Source organism: Coregonus clupeaformis, chromosome 11, assembly GCF_020615455.1.
Source record: "Coregonus clupeaformis isolate EN_2021a chromosome 11, ASM2061545v1, whole genome shotgun sequence".
NCBI classification, from domain to species: Eukaryota; Metazoa; Chordata; class Actinopteri; order Salmoniformes; family Salmonidae; genus Coregonus; species Coregonus clupeaformis.
In genome coordinates, this window is record NC_059202.1 from 27,908,776 (window position 1) to 27,925,811 (window position 17,036).

Below are 17,036 nucleotides of genomic sequence, written 5' to 3' on the forward strand. Positions count from 1 at the left end.
ACACACACACACACACACACACACACACACACACACACACACACACATCAGAAAGATGACCACACAGTTAACATGAAATGATAGCTTGGTGGTACATGTAAAGCGCGCTTGACTTTTTCCACATTTTGGTGTGTTACAGCCTGAATTTAATATGGATTAAATTGTGATTTTTTGGGTCACTGGCCTACACACAATGCCCCATAATGTCAAAGTGGAATGATGTCTTTCGACATTAAAAATGAAAAGCTGAAATGTCTTGAGTCAATAAGTATTCAACCCCTTCGTGGTCCTCTGTAGCTCAGCTGGTAGAGCATGGCGCTTGTAACGCCAAGGTAGTGGGTTCGATCCCCGGGACCACCCATACGTAAAAATGTATGCACGCATGACTAAGTCGCTTTGGATAAAAGCGTCTGCTAAATGGCATATTACTATTATTATATTATTATTATTTAAGTTGTATGGACTCTGTGTGTAATAATAGTGTTTCAAACACAGATTCAACCACAAAGACCAGGGAGGTTTTCCAATGCCTCGCAAAGAAGGGCACCTATTGGTAGATGGGTAAAAATAAAAAAAAGCAGACATTGAATATCCCTTTGAGCATGGTGAAGTTATTAATTACACTTTGGATGGTGTATCAATACACCCAGTCACTACAAAGATACAGGCGTCCTTCCTAACTCAGTTGCCGTAGAAGAAGGAAACCGCTCAGGGATTTCACCATGAGGCCAATGGTGACTTTAAAACTGAGGATGGATCAGCAACATTGTAGTTACTCCACAACACTAACCTAAATTACAGAGTGAAAAGAAGGAAGTGTCGTGTATTGGGATTATGCTGTTGTTAAATGTTTTTAAGTGGAACTGAAAGAATGTTGATTTTAGTATCAAGAGGGAATGTTTTAGTGTAACGCCACATACAACAGACAGGAAGAGTGTTGTAGACAGGGGAGACTGGTGATTGGCCAGAAGAGGGAGCCACCCATCTGTTTGCATTGTTTATAAGTAGGGGCTGAACGGAGAAGAAGTCAGAGCAGCCATTAGAATTGGAGGACACTGCTCTCCAGACCTCGCGAGTCTGTAAACTTATGCTGTAAGCTTGTGATAATGAATAAAGACTTCTAATCAAGGTACAGCTTAAGCGGACTTCTTTGTTTGACAGCAATAGCCACCGGCAGCCGACGCGACACGACAGAAGCCTGTACGGAATAAAAAATATTCCAAAACATGCATCCTGTTTGCAACAAGGCACTAAAGTAATACTGCAAAAAATTTGGCAAAGAAATGAACTTTTTGTCCTGAATACAAAGCGTTATGTTTGGGGAAAATCCAACACAACACATCACTGAGTACCACTCTCCATATTTTCAAGCATAGTGGTGGCTGCATCATGTTATGGGTATGCTTGTAATCGTTAAGGACTGGGGAGTTTTTCAGGTTAAAAAGAAACGGAATGGAGCTACTGTAAGTATAAGCAAAATCCTAGAGGAAAACCTGGTTCAGTCTGCTTTCCACCAGACACTGGGAGATTAATTCACCTTTCAGCAGGACAATAACCTAAAACACAAGGCCAAATCTACACTGGAGTTGCTTACCAAGAAAACAGTGACTGTTCCTGAGAGGCCGAGTTACAGTTTTGACTTAAATCTATTTGAAAATCTATGGCAAGACCTGAAAATGGCTGTCTAGCAAAGATCAACAACCGAGCTTGAAGAATTTTGAAAATAATAATGAGCAAGTGTTGCAGAATCCGGGTGTGGAAAGCTCTTAGAGACTTACCCTGTCATGAGCACTCTCTCTCCCTGGTAGCAACATTAATTGCATTCAATTATCTTCCACTCTGCTCACCTCCCTCTCTCTACTCAGCCTAACTAGCTCCACCTGCCCTGCTCTGCTCTTGTTACCTGGCCAGCTGCACTGCATTTCCCACTCACCATCCTCACCTTGCCTCACTCTGTTCTAATTACTCTGCCAGCTGAACTGCATTTCCCCACTACCTCTCCCAGTATATCAAGCCCTGGTTTTCAGCCAAGCCCTGTCAGATCGTCTTCAAACCCGGACCAGTAACCTGCCTGTCTGCGCTCTGACTCCTGTTTGTGATACCGATCCTTTCTTGACTGCCTCCTTGTTCTACTGCCCCGTCTATCCCAACCTGCCTTCTGGACCTCGACTACTCTCCGATCTTCAGCCCCTCCGGTAACTCGTTTCTGCCTTCTGTCTCTCACCACGATATTTGCCCAGCCCTGATCTGTACTTCTGCCTGCCATTCATATTGCTGTTGTGTGTGTGTGTTCCCCCAGGTCTCCGACCACCAGATGAGCGTGCCCAGATGTTTCACCACCCTCAGCCCGATACGCCGCTCCATCACTGGGGAACACACACACTAAGCACTTGGACTGGACACCCCCGGACATTTGGTGACCCCGGAGCACAGGTACCCACAGGAGGACCCTGAAAGACCCCTGACACCCCTGGGACTCCTCTTCCCGCCTGTAACCTTGAATAAAGAACTCTGAATTTGAACTTGCGCTCTTGGGTCCTCTTCTGTTCGTGACAGAACGATCTGACCATCATGGACCCAGCGCACTCCCTGACCACGATGGAGGAAGAGCCAGAGAGGACTGCCCTACAGCGACTGGAACGCTCTGAGGAGACATAAATCGGATGGCTGGCGACATCGCTTCCCTTCTCCAGCTATTCAACCAGCAGCAACAACAGTTCCAACTGCAGCAACAACAGCTAGCCCAAGCCCTGCAACTACTCTCAAGCCCGGCTACTCCACCTGCACCCCCCTGGTCCTTTTGTTCCTGTACCACCGATACTCCTTCATCCCTCCGCTGGAGGTCCCAATGCTGCAGGCCCGGCAGTGCTGCCACCAGATCCCCACGCTCCTGAACCAAGGATTGGGAACCCGGAACGTTTTGATGGCAACCAGAAGCAAGTAAGACCATTCTTGAGCAGCTGCCGAATCCAGTTTGCACTACAGCCCAGGACTTTCTCAACAGAGGGAGCCAAGGTGGGGTATGTCATCACACATCTCACCGGTCGAGCTCGGTTGTGGGGAACGGGCGGAATTCGACCGGCAAACCCCAGCCTGTGCCTCCTTCAGTGCCTTTGAGGAGGAGATGTTAAAGGTCTTTGACCTAGGCTCGCCAACAGCCGAAGCGTCACAAGCTCTGCTCACCATCCGTCAGGGCAATCGGACAGTGGCAGACTTCTCCATTGACTTTCGTACCCTGGCCAGTCAAAGCTCGTTTAACCCAGAGGCACTGGTGCAAGCCTTCCTCCATAGCCTGGCCGGACTATATCAAGGACGAGCTTGTTTCCCATGACCCGCCCTCAACGCTTGATGCCGCCATTGACCTTGCCGTTCGCATTGACCGCCGTATACAGACCCGGAGGAGGGAGAAGGGCCGTCTCAGTCAACCTGCCATCCGTACTCGGGTCGATACCGCTTCTGTCCAGCCCCTGCCTGTCAAGTCCCATAGCCAACTCAATCAGCCTGAGCCCATGGAGATTGGCCGTGCCTCTCTGACTCCCGAGGAGCGTCGGCGCCGTCTAAGCTCCAACCTTTGCCTCTACTGTGGTGGCGAGAATCACCGTGTCGCTACTTGTCCGGCAAAAGCCGCAGCTCACCAGGTGTAGGGGAGATCCGGGTGAGCTCAACAAGCCTTCAGTCTCCCTCCATCCGAAAGACCCTGCTTCATCTCCGCCTTCAGCTTTCTGACAAGACTCATACATTGGCCGCCCTTGTGGATTCCGGAGCCGAAGCAAACATCATGGACCCTGAGCTTGCACAGCAACTGGGCGTGAACCATCATCAACTGACACAACCCATTCCTGCACGAGCCCTGGATGGGCATCATCTTGGCACTGTCACTCATATCTCCGCCCCTGTGACAATCCTGCTGTCAGGAAACCACCAGGAGTCCATCCAGTTTCACCTCCTACACTCACCTGGCCAACCACTCATTCTTGGATACCCGTGGCTCCGTCAGCACAACCCCCACATCGACTGGGAGACAGGAACAGTCCGTGAGTGGGGAAGGAGTTGTCACCAGACCTGTTTAAGGGGGCCACCCTGCCCGTTCACCGGGAAGGATCTAGCGCTACCTCCGACATATCCAATGTTCCGGCCTGTTACCACAGCCTGAAAGAGGTGTTCAACAAATCCAAGGCGACATCTCTACCCCCCACACAGACCCTATGACTGCGCGATTGATCTCCTGCCTGGCACAGCACCTCCCAAGGGTCGTCTGTATTCACTGTCAGCCCCGGAAAGAAAGGCCATGGAGGACTACATTAATGACTCTCTTGCCTCCGGGATAATTAGACCGTCGTCTTCCCCCGCAGGAGCGGGATTCTTCTTTGTCGGCAAGAAGGACGGTTCTCTTCGTCCATGCATAGATTACCGGGGTCTGAACGACATCACGGTTAAGAATCGCTACCCACTGCCCTTACTTTCGTCTGCCTTCGAACTGCTGCAGGGAGCCACTGTATTCACTAAGCTGGACCTTCGCAATGCCTACCATCTGGTGCGGATGAGGGAGGGAGACGAATGGAAGACAGCGTTCAACACACCAACCGGCCACTATGAATATCTCGTCATGCCCTTCGGCCTCACCAATGCCCCAGCAGTTTTTCAAGCCCTAGTGAATGATATCCTCAGGGACATGCTAAATACGTTCGTATTTGTGTACCTTGACGATATTTTAATATTCTCAAAGACTCTGTCAGAACACACGCACCACGTCCGGTTGGTCCTGCGCCGCCTGCTGGAGAACTCTCTTTTCGTGAAGGCAGAGAAGTGCGAGTTCCATGCCAAGACCGTTTCATTCCTGGGGTATGTGGTGACCGAGGGCAGCATTCAGATGGATCTCACGAAGGTGTCGGCTGTCACTTCCTGGCCAGTTCCTGAGTCTCGGAAGAAGTTGCAACAGTTCCTGGGCTTTGCCAACTTTTATAGGAGATTCATCAGAAACTATAGCACAGTGGCTGCACCCCTCACGGCGCTAACCAGCACTAAACAACCGTACCAATGGACATCAGCTGCTGATAAGGCCTTCAATATCCTCAAGACATGTTTCACTTCTGCTCCCATCCTCCAGATGCCAGATGCAGCAAGGCAGTTTGTGGTGGAGGTAGATGCTTCGGACGTGGGAGTGGGTGCAGTGCTTTCTCAAAGAGCAGCTGAGGATGGCAAGATGCACCCCTGTGCCTTCTACTCCCGTCGAGCTAACCCCTGCCGAATGCAACTACGACATTGGGAACCGCGAGCTGTTGGCTGTCAAGCTCGCCCTTGAAGAATGGCGGCACTGGTTAGAGGGGTCAAAGGAACCATTCGTAGTGTGGACAGACCACAAGAACCTGGAGTATATCCAAACAGCCAGGAGGCTGAACTCCCGTCAACAGCGGTGGTCTCTGTTCTTCTACGCGCTTCAATTTCACGCTCTCCTACCGCCCGGGATCTCGCAACATCAAACCTGATGCTCTTTCCCGGATGTTTCAGAAGGACGAGACCACCGCCATGACAGCTCCCATTCTTCCCAGCCACTTGGTCGTAGCGGCCCTCACCTGGGAGATCGAGAAGCAGGTCATGGAGGCTCTTCGGGACCAGCCAGGTCCAAGCACCAGCGCCCCCCAACCGTCTGTTTGTTCCAGCAAATCTCAGGTCACCTGTGATTCAGTGGGGGCACGAATCCCGTCTGGCCTGTCATCCCGGCATCACTCGCACCCTTCATCTGGTCCGCCAGCGGTTCTGGTGGCGGGGGATGAGACGGGATGTCCGAGAATTCATCCGAGCTTGTCCCACTTGTAACCGAAACAAGACTCCCAACCAGCCTCCTGCTGGGTTGCTGCAACCCCTACTCATACCCAAGAGGCCCTGGTCCCACGTTTCACTGGACTTTGTTACGGGCCTTCCGCCCTCTGACGGACACACAGTCATCCTTACCATTGTTGACCGCTTTAGTAAGATGACCCACTTCGTGCCCCTTCCCAAACTACCCTCTGCTAAAGAGACCTCCCAGGTGGTCCTGGAACATGTGTTTCGTATCCATGGCCTACCCCAGGATATAGTGTCAGACCCGGGGGCCCGCAATTCTCAGCAACCTTTTGGAAGGAGTTCTGTCATCTCCTTGGGGCCACCGCCAGCCTATCGTCTGGATTCCACCCGCAGTCAAACGGCCAGACTGAACGCATGAACCAGGAGCTGGAGAAGGCACTGAGGTGTGTGGCTTCCCAAAATCCCCGGGCCTGGGCTCAACACCTGCTCTGGGTGGAATATGCCCATAATTCACTCACCAGTTCCTCCACCGGGCTCTCCCCCTTTCAGTGTGTCTACGGGTATCAACCTCCACTGTTTGCCAGCCAGGAGGCGGATGCCACCTGTCCGTCTGCTCTTGCGTATGCCCGCCGCTGCCGCCGCACTTGGGCCCAGGCTCGCACTGTGCTCCTGAAGTCTGGAACCAGCTACGCCGTCGGTGCCAACCGACGGAGGACCCCAGCACCTACTTACCGGGTTGGTCAGAAGGTCTGGCTGTCTGCCCGGGATCTGCCGCTGCGGGTTGTATCACGAAAGCTGGCCCCTCGCTTCATTGGTCCTTTTCCTGTGCAGAAAGTCATCAGTCCAACGGCGGTCCGACTTCAGTTGCCCGCTTCCATGCGGGTCCACCCCACCTTCCACGTCTCCAAGGTCAAGCCGGTCCATGAAAGTCCCCTGGTCCCTGCAGCTCCGGCGCCACCTCCTCCGCGCCTCGTAGATGGCGGTCCTGTCTTCACCGTCCGGCGGCTGCTCCGCTCTAGGCGAAGGGGTAGGGGTCTCCAGTACCTCGTTGATTGGGAGGGATATGGTCCAGAGGAGAGGACCTGGATCCCGGCCAGGAGGATAGTGGACCGGACCCTTATCACTGACTTCCACCGACTACATCCTGATCAGCCTGCAATCCGTAGGGGCCGTCCCAAGAGGGGTTCCTAGCCGTCCGGCCCGCCCTGCTCCTGTCTCAGTGCCTGTCCTGTCTCCCCGACCGTGACCCTCCAGCTCCTTCTGAGGATGAGGAGATTCACTCGGACCGCTCGGAGGAGTTCTGACCCGCCGCCTGCTCCCCTCCACCCTCCCGGCATGATGTTGTTCTTGGGACTTCTGGGGCCGTCCCTTGGAGGGGGGTCCTGTCATGAGCACTCTCTCTCCCTGGTAGCAACATTAATTGCATTCAATTATCTTCCACTCTGCTCACCTCCCTCTCTCTACTCAGCCTAACTAGCTCCACCTGCCCTGCTCTGCTCTTGTTACCTGGCCAGCTGCACTGCATTTCCCACTCACCATCCTCACCTTGCCTCACTCTGTTCTAATTACTCTGCCAGCTGAACTGCATTTCCCCACTACCTCTCCCAGTATATCAAGCCCTGGTTTTCAGCCAAGCCCTGTCAGATCGTCTTCAAACCCGGACCAGTAACCTGCCTGTCTGCGCTCTGACTCCTGTTTGTGATACCGATCCTTTCTTGACTGCCTCCTTGTTCTACTGCCCCGTCTATCCCAACCTGCCTTCTGGACCTCGACTACTCTCCGATCTTCAGCCCCTCCGGTAACTCGTTTCTGCCTTCTGTCTCTCACCACGATATTTGCCCAGCCCTGATCTGTACTTCTGCCTGCCATTCATATTGCTGTTGTGTGTGTGTGTTCCCCCAGGTCTCCGACCACCAGATGAGCGTGCCCAGACGTTTCACCACCCTCAGCCCGATACGCCGCTCCATCACTGGGGAACACACACACTAAGCACTTGGACTGGACACCCCCGGACATTTGGTGACCCCCGGAGCACAGGTACCCACAGGAGGACCCTGAAAGACCCCTGACACCCCTGGGACTCCTCTTCCCGCCTGTAACCTTGAATAAAGAACTCTGAATTTGAACTTGCGCTCTTGGGTCCTCTTCTGTTCGTGACATACCCAGAAAAACTCTCAGCTGTAATCACTTATGTAAATAAGATATTTCTGTGTTTAATTTTTAATAAATTTGCAAACAATTCTAAAAACAATTCTAAAATCTATTGAATCCATTTCAAATTCAGGCTGTAAAACAGCAAAATGTGGAATAGGTCAAGGGGTATGAATACTTTCTGAAGGCGCTGTATTCTTCCTCTGAGGTTTTTACCTTTGTGTCGTCGAAGACAAACTCTTTCCTCAGAGTCTTCTCCTTCTCCGTCTCCACCACGACCACCAGCTTGGCAACTTTCTGGGACTTCACCAGCTGTAAGACTACACATTACATAGATTAGGGCTACATCAACTAGAGTCTTAGATTGCTTCCCAAATGACACCCTATTCCCTTTATATGGCACTACATTTTAACCAGCCCCCCCCCGCATAAGCAACTAATCTGCAACTTGGTTGCATCCAGTTGAAACTTTTCAACTTTGTGCATCTAGTTGCAAGCAACAGTCAATCAAAACAAACACTTTTGACACATGATCCATTCGAAAGGTTCAGAATTCCGACCCAGTTGTCATGTCAACACAGCTGTCAGTGCTGCCCGGCACAACCCGCGATCAGCGTTGACAGAACAGAGACTACTAGCACAACAGGAGATGTATGCAAATTATTGTACATGGTTTAGCAGTCAATAAATGTAACTTAGAAGTGAACCCAAAACCCTCCCCCTGACCAGTTTCAACTGAAATTGTCCACCATGAACTGTGCTAGCTAGCTGTGTCGTTGGCGTTTGCGATGTCATTTTTGGCTAGCTACGACGTAATGCAGCCGATGACATCGGGGGGTGAGTTTAGAATTCTCAAACAAGCAGCTTCAATTTGATTGGCTGTTTCATGCGTTTGAGTAGCTTCACGTAACAGCAAAGTTGCTTGAGATGATGTCACTTGCAACTGCAACTAAAATTGTGTGAAAGTTGCTTTGTGTCACCCCCCCAGTCCTAGATACAGTACAGAATGTAAAATCAAGATAGAGACGCTCTTTTCCGATTATAGGAGGAATAGAGTACTTACTTTTATTGTGAACAAAGTATTTGTCTTCTGGCCCGTCTTTGTATTTCTTGAAGTATATCTTCCCACTTTCAACATCCACCTTGAGGAACATCTTGGTTGTGAGACCGAGCAACTCTGATTTAACCTGCAAAGAAGAACAAGACTTCACAAATTCACAAAAGGAATTGCAATTAAACCATGCAAAGACAATTTGCAGTTTACCCCAATGATAATAGAGAGAAATTATTTTTGTTTCGGGCAAGTTTTCTTATCCGCTATGCCTTTGGTAATACAGTATGATGGGTGACATTGTTATCGTGAAACACAATGGTAGTTGGCTATTGGCTGCAGTATCGTATTAGTTCACTTACCTCGAATGTAATAGGTGGTATCAGAGACCTCCTGTGGCCTCCTTCATATCCCACCGACTCAAACACAGCAGCTTTGGCCTGAAAAGGGAACTTCCAGTAATGTGAAAAGGAAGCACTACTCCTTTAAGTGTAGTGTTTCTGTTTCTGGTCTGGTTTCTCAAAGTGTAACAGGAACGACGTCACAACATACGAGAGATCATCTACACCAGGGGGGGTCAGTTTAACGATTGATTGAAATATAAAATGAACAAGCTCTAGTTTCAGAATAAGTTTACGCCCCAAAATGGCACCCTATTCCCTATATAGTGCACTACTTTTGACCAGAGCTCTATGGGGGGCCCTGATCGAAAGTAGTGCACTACGTAGGGAATAGGGTGCCATTTTGGGACAGGCCCTAAGTTTAGAATAGCGTTAGGACATTACCTTCTCCTCGACGGAGTAGAGAAGCTTGGTGATTTGTTCCAGCCTGAATGACACAGCCTGACCTGAATCTGCTGACACCTAGAAAATAAAAGCAGAAACGTGAATTCAACATAAAACCAAGAATAGCGCAGAGGCAGACTTCAGCGCATCACACAGGGCATATCATTAGAAACACAAAGGATTTGAAAGCAACAAATTGGAAACATGACATTCTATTCGTAGGGTGCACATATATACTGTACACTAGACCAGAGATGATATAAATACTGTACACTAGACCAGAGATGATATAAATACTGTACACTAGACCAGAGATGATATAAATACTGTACACTAGACCAGAGATTATATAAATACTGTACACTAGACCAGAGATGATATAAATACTGTACACTAGACCAGAGATTATATAAATACTGTACACTAGACCAGAGATGATATAAATACTGTACACTAGACCAGAGATTATATAAATACTGTACACTAGACCAGAGATGATATATATACTGTACACTAGACCAGAGATTATATAAATACCGTACACTAGACCAGAGATTATATAAATACCGTACACTAGACCAGAGATGACAGTAAAACTAAACAGAAGTGTCTGATAAAGGGTTAATAATAGCCACCTGCAACCATGTAGCATCCATATACCTACAATCACGCAGCATTGTCACTCATTTTACAGAAAGACAAAAGACCCTCTAGTCTAGAATGGATCCTCATACCGACCCGTTTCCTTATTGAATACTGATGCAAAAATAATAAGATCTCGAATGCAGCTCATACTGTCCCATCTCCTTACTGAATGTTGATGTTAAAATGATGGCTAATATAAGTTAATCATAATAACAACCAACCTGACTTCTCAGTCGGCCGAACCCTGGGGAAAGCTGCTGGTCCAGAAGCCTCTGAATGACCTCCAGAGTGGGCAGGGTACGGGAGATCTCGCTGACACAACACAGGAGCACCAGAAAACGTTAATTCAACTCAAAATACTTCATTCATCCCACAAGGGTTAGGGTTAATCAAATGTTGTTGTTTACCAGGGTTGGAGTCAATCAATTCCATTCCTATTAAGTTTATTTCCATGAATTGACTCAATCGAAATGGAATTGACCCCAACCCTACTGTTAACGGTGAATGCTGAGTGAGTGGGGTCCGGAATTATTGCCACCCTTGATAAAGATGAGCAATAATGAATGTATAAAATAAATAATTCAAATACTGAGCTATATTGTATGCTCCCAAAAATCAAGCTTTATTTATACAGCACATTTCAGACATAGAAAGCAACACAATGTGCTTTACAGGGAAAATATATATATATATATATATATATATATATATATATATATATTTACTACACAACAAACATAAGATAAAAAACAAAAGAATGAGAAACTGAATGACTAAAAACACCCTGAGGAAAAGCAAAGCTAAAAATATGTGTTTTAAGATCTCTTTTAAATATGTCCACAGTTTCGGCCCCCCTCAGATTCTCTGGCAGGCTATTCCATAGGCTGGGGGTGTCACGAATTCAGCCGAGGCTGCCCCTCCTCCTTGCTTGGGCAGGCTTCGGCGTTCGTCGTCACCGGAGTACTAGCTGCCACCGATCTATGTTTCTGTGTTCTACTTGTTTTGTCTATTTTGCACACACCTGGTTCCAATTACGATAATTTGTTTCCCTATTTTACCCTCTGGTTCCCTCATGGTGTTGTGCGTGATTGTTCGTTGTTTTGTTGTCATTGACATGTGAGTCTGTATTTTCTTCCCTACGTGGAAGATATGTTTATTTACTTGTGACAAGTAAAGTACGTCGTTGACTAAGTTCTGTGTCCTGCGCCTGACTCCGTCCTACCGCTACACACTGATGCATGACAGAATCACGCACCCATAATGGAGTCAGCAGGTACATCCATTCCTCCAGGATCAGTGGAGGAACGCATCCAGCAGCACTCGACCATGCTACAGACTCTTGGCACAGCCATGGATCGAGTGGTACAGACTATGGAGCGATGGGAAAGGGTGGGGGGGTGGGGGGGGGGGGATTTCTACACCTCCTTCCACTACTATTCACTCCACACCCCTGTCCACCCCTTCACCACCTGGATCCAGTGGGATTCGGCTCTCGCTCCCGAGGGCATATGACGGAACAGCTGCCGGGTGCCAGGGGGTTTCTGCTCCAGGTGGAGCTCTACCTGGCAACCATCCACCCGGCTCCCTCGGGATACGAGAGCGTGTCCGCCCTCATCGCCTGTCAGTCGGGGAAAGCGCTCGAGTGGGCCTGCGCTGAGTGGGGAGGAATAGACGCGGCATCGGTGCGCTATGAAGATTTCACCCGCCGTTTCCGGGCGGTATTTGATCATCCACCGGAGGAGGGAGCGGCGGGGGAACGGTTGTTCCACCTCAGACAGGGAAAGAGGAGCGCACAGGACTTCGCACTGGACTTCAGGACCTTGGCAGCCAGCGCGGCATGGAATGAGAGGGCCCTGATCGACCATTACCGATGCAGCCTACGGGAGGACGTTCGTCGGGAGCTGGCCTGCAGGGACACCACCCTTAACCTGGACCAGCTGGTGGATTTATCGATACGACTGGATAACCTGTTGGCCACCCGCGGACGTCCGGATCAGGGTCCGTCCAGTCCATTCCCCAGCACTTCCGACCCTATTACATTTCACTGTAATGTCTGCACCTGTTGTATTCAGTGCATGTGGCCAATAAAATTTGATTTGATTTGATTTACACCGATGGAGCTCGGAGGTGCCGATCTAAGGGTGACCGGAAGGGGGGGCTGTTTTCTGCACCAACTGTGGCCGCAGAGGACACACTGCTGGTCGGTGCTGGAAAGGGTCCTCAGGGAGTCGAGGCAGCAGGCAGAGCACTGGTGGACCATCCCAGGTGAGTAGGCACCCGACTCACCCAGACCTCCCTGTTGCGCACATGTGTGTTCACATAGAATTTCCGGAGTTTTCCCAGCATAAGGCGCTCGTAGATTCAGGCGCAGCTGGGAATTTTATGGACCGTCTATTTGCACATAGATTAGGGATCCCTATTGTGCCTGTTGATGTGCCCTTCCCTATACATGCCTTAGATAGTCGCCCTTTAGGGTCAGGCCTGATTAGGGAGGTCACAGCTCCACTCTGGATGAAAACGCAGGAGGGTCATGAGGAGAGAATTCGTCTCTTCCTGATCGATTCTCTTGCGTTTCCAGTAGTGTTGGGGATTCCCTGGTTAGCCTCTCATAACCCCAATATTTTGTGGCAACAGAGGGCTCTCAAAGGATGGTCCCGTCAGTGCTCGGGGAGGTGTGTAGGGGTTTCCTTGGGGGCTACTACGGTGGAGAGTCCAAACCAGGTCTCCACGATGCACCTTCCTCCCGAATATGCCGATTTGGCTCTCGCCTTCAGTAAAAGGAAGGCGACTCAATTACCACCCCATCGACAGGGGGCTATGGAAGAGACGGCGGCTATGGAAACATATGTCTCCGAATCTCTGGGACAGGGATACATTCGGCCTTCCACTTCCCCTGCGTCCTCAAGGTTCTTTTTTTGTGAAGAAGAAGGATGGAGGTTTACGCCCGTGCATTGACTATCGAGGTCTCAATCAGATAACGGTGAAGTACAGTTATCCACTACCGCTCATTGCTAGTATGACGGAGTCATTGCACGGGGTGCGCTTCTTCACCAAATTGGATCTCAGGAGCGCGCACATCCTGGTGCGTATCCGGGAAGGGGATGAGCGGAAGACGGCATTTAGTACCACCTCTGGGCACTATGAGTACCTCGTCATGCCGTACGGGTTGATGAATGCTCCATCAGTCTTCCAATCCTTTGTCGATGAGATTTTCAGGGACCTGCACGGACAGAGTGTAATGGTGTGTGTATATAGATGATATTCTCATGTACAGTGGGGGGGAAAAAATTATTTAGTCAGCCACCAATTGTGCAAGTTCTCCCACTTAAAAAGATGAGAGAGGCCTGTAATTTCCATCATAGGTACACGTCAACTATGACAGACAAAATGAGAAAAAATAATCCAGAAAATCACATTGTAGGATTTTTAATGAATTTATTTGCAAATTATGGTGGAAAATAAGTATTTGGTCAATAACAAAAGTTTCTCAATACTTTGTTATATACCCTTTGTTGGCAATGACACAGGTCAAACGTTTTCTGTAAGTCTTCACAAGGTTTTCACACACTGTTGCTGGTATTTTGGCCCATTCCTCCATGCAGATCTCCTCTAGAGCAGTGATGTTTTGGGGCTGTCGCTGGGCAACACGGACTTTCAACTCCCCTCCAAAGATTTTCTATGGGGTTGAGATCTGGAGACTGGCTAGGCCACTCCAGGACCTTGAAATGCTTCTTACGAAGCCACTCCTTCGTTGCCCGGGCGGTGTGTTTGGGATCATTGTCATGCTGAAAGACCCAGCCACGTTTCATCTTCAATGCCCTTGCTGATGGAAGGAGGTTTTCACTCAAAATCTCACGATACATGGCCCCATTCATTCTTTCCTTTACACGGATCAGTCGTCCTGGTCCCTTTGCAGAAAAACAGCCCCAAAGCATGATGTTTCCACCCCCATGCTTCACAGTAGGTATGGTGTTCTTTGGATGCAACTCAGCATTCTTTGTCCTCCAAACACGACGAGTTGAGTTTTTACCAAAAAGTTATATTTTGGTTTCATCTGACCATATGACATTCTCCCAATCCTCTTCTGGATCATCCAAATGCACTCTAGCAAACTTCAGACGGGCCTGGACATGTACTGGCTTAAGCAGGGGGACACGTCTGGCACTGCAGGATTTGAGTCCCTGGCGGCGTAGTGTGTTACTGATGGTAGGCTTTGTTACTTTGGTCCCAGCTCTCTGCAGGTCATTCACTAGGTCCCCCCGTGTGGTTCTGGGATTTTTGCTCACCATTCTTGTGATCATTTTGACCCCACGGGGTGAGATCTGGGAACCTGGTCTGTACAACGGCCGTGGTCACACCTATCGGTGGATTTCGTTACGGACCTTCCCCCGTCACAAGGGAATACCACGATATTAGTCGTTGTGGATCGGTTTTCTTAGTCCTGCCGTCTCATTCCTTTGCCCGGTCTCCCTACGGCCCTACAGACTGCGGAGGCCCTGTTTACTCACGTCTTCCGGCACTACGGGGTACCTGAGGATATAGTGTCTGATCGGGGTTCCCAGTTCACATCAAGGGTCTGGAGGGCGTTCATGGAAGGTCTGGGGGTCTCGATCAGCCTGACCTCAGGGTTTCACCCCGAGAGTAATGGGCAGGTGGAGAGAGTCAACCAGGATGTGGGTAGGTTTCTGAGGTCCTATTGCCTCATGGTGTTGTGCGTGATTGTTCGTTGTTTTGTTGTCATTGACATGTGAGTCTGTATTTTCTTCCCTGCGTGGAAGATATGTTTATTTACTTGTGACAAGTAAAGTACGTCGTTGACTAAGTTCTGTGTCCTGCGCCTGACTCCGTCCTACCGCTACACACTGACACATGACATGGGGCATAATAACTTAACAAGTAATACTTATTTTAAAAAAAAAGTAGGGGTCAAAATTATTGACACACCTAAAGATACTCACTGTATAAATAAAGTAGTCAAAAGTTTATTATTTGGTCCCATATTCTTAGCACTCAATGACTACATCAAGCTTGTGAATCTACAAACTTGTTGGAAGCATTTGCTGTTAGTTTTGTTTGTGTTTCAGATTATATTGTGCCCAATAGAAATTAACGGTAAATAATGTATTGTGTCATTTTGGAGTCACTTTTATTGTAAGTAAGAATATAATATGTTTCTAAATATTGTAACGACCCTGTATTGTGTTCTGTGTTCATGGATGTGTTATCGTTCTCATGGGTACTAGCAGGGGTTAAATATGCCAGGACAGATGGAAAGGTTGGGGGTATGATGGGTAATCCCGCGGGATTTTGGGAATGATTAAATAGGGGTTACGGTCTCATCTCTCTCGTCTGTTCGGGACCCTTGATTTGACATGTTCCTATTTGTGTATGTTTGAGGTTTAGCGGCGTGGGTTGTGGCCTGAACAATAGCCCATTTAGAATAAACCTGTGTTCTGCCTGTACACCTGGTGCCCGTCTCTCTTTTACTTTATGACGCCCGCTGGGTCATTACATTGGTGTCGAAGTGCTTTCGAGCAGCGGGATAGATCGAGATTAGGCGAGTTAGCTGTTTCAGTATAGGCCGTGGTTAGCTTTAGCGTGACTCGCATCTACGGTCAGGATGATCGGGCGAGGCGGAAAGTTAAGGAAGAGTCGGACAAAGTGGCCGTTGTGGGCTCGGGTGTACCCGGTCGGGAGGGTCAGGCGATGACGGCTGTAGAAGAGCTGGAGAGCCACATGGCGGGAGTTAAATTGTCAGTCAGCAAGATGGCAGAACGGGCGGGTTTTCCTTCAAACCGCTCGACCAGAACAGACGTCACGGCGACGGAGATATCGAACCGTCACCGCGTGCGAAATGGCTGGACCTCCTTATGTAAACAGAGATGGCAGCGCCCCTATTGCCATTAGCCACGGTGCGGCTAAACTCCCAAAGTTCAATGGACAAGGTAAATGGAAAGTTTTTTCACTCAATTCGAGTTGTTGGCTAGAGCCGGGAGGTGGTCTGACGAGACGAAAGGGTTACAGCTTGCCCTGAGCCTGTCAGAGGAGGCGTCGGAATGCCTGCTAACGCTAGCCCCGGACGAGAGGCGACTACGGTGCGCTAGTGGAGGCATTGGGGGGCCGTTTCGGCAGCGATGCACAGCCCAACATGCTGCGGATTGAACTGAATAACAAAAGAGACTTCAGGGGGAATCATTAAAGGCGTTGGCAAGTGATATTCTGAGCCTGACCAGGCGGGCTTATGCAAATATGTCGATTGGGGTGCAAGCGCAGGCTGGCACGGGACAGTTTCATTAGGCGCTCTCCCCCACCGAACTGGGTAAGCATGTGCAGATGTCGGACCCAGCATCTCTGCGGGCTGCAGTGGAGATAGCCAGGAAGAGGGAGCTGATCTGGGGTGAGGGAGTGAGAGTGGAGGTTGCCAGTCAACCAGAGGTGAGAGCAGCGGCGGCCGGGGTGCTGGGGGTCACCAAACCAGAGTGGGTCGACGAGTTGGGAGGGTTAGTCAAGACCGCTTCCGCTTGTCATTGAGAAGGGCTCCAGACAACATCGCAGTGTCAGCTCAACTTCCATTGTCTGCTGGGGTTGTGGCCAGACTGGCCACATTCAGCGGGAGTGTG

General features: G+C 49.5%; 1 protein-coding gene across 2 annotated transcripts in view; it reads right to left on the reverse strand.

Annotated features, from left to right (window-relative positions):
* The window catches only part of inpp5d (inositol polyphosphate-5-phosphatase D), a 46,013-nt gene that overhangs the window by 12,760 nt on the left and 16,217 nt on the right, over positions 1 to 17,036 (reverse strand). The window contains exons 6-10 of one of the 2 annotated variants that reach the window (XM_041845213.2): positions 10,638 to 10,728; positions 9,772 to 9,849; positions 9,349 to 9,426; positions 8,999 to 9,122; positions 8,152 to 8,255 (exon numbers count right to left, since the gene is read on the reverse strand). In XM_041845213.2, coding sequence (XP_041701147.1) covers positions 8,152 to 8,255; positions 8,999 to 9,122; positions 9,349 to 9,426; positions 9,772 to 9,849; positions 10,638 to 10,728 — 475 coding nt within the window. Of the gene's footprint in view, positions 1 to 8,151; positions 8,256 to 8,998; positions 9,123 to 9,348; positions 9,439 to 9,771; positions 9,850 to 10,637; positions 10,729 to 17,036 lie in introns of both variants that reach the window. The other variant, XM_041845212.2, reaches the window with a different exon arrangement.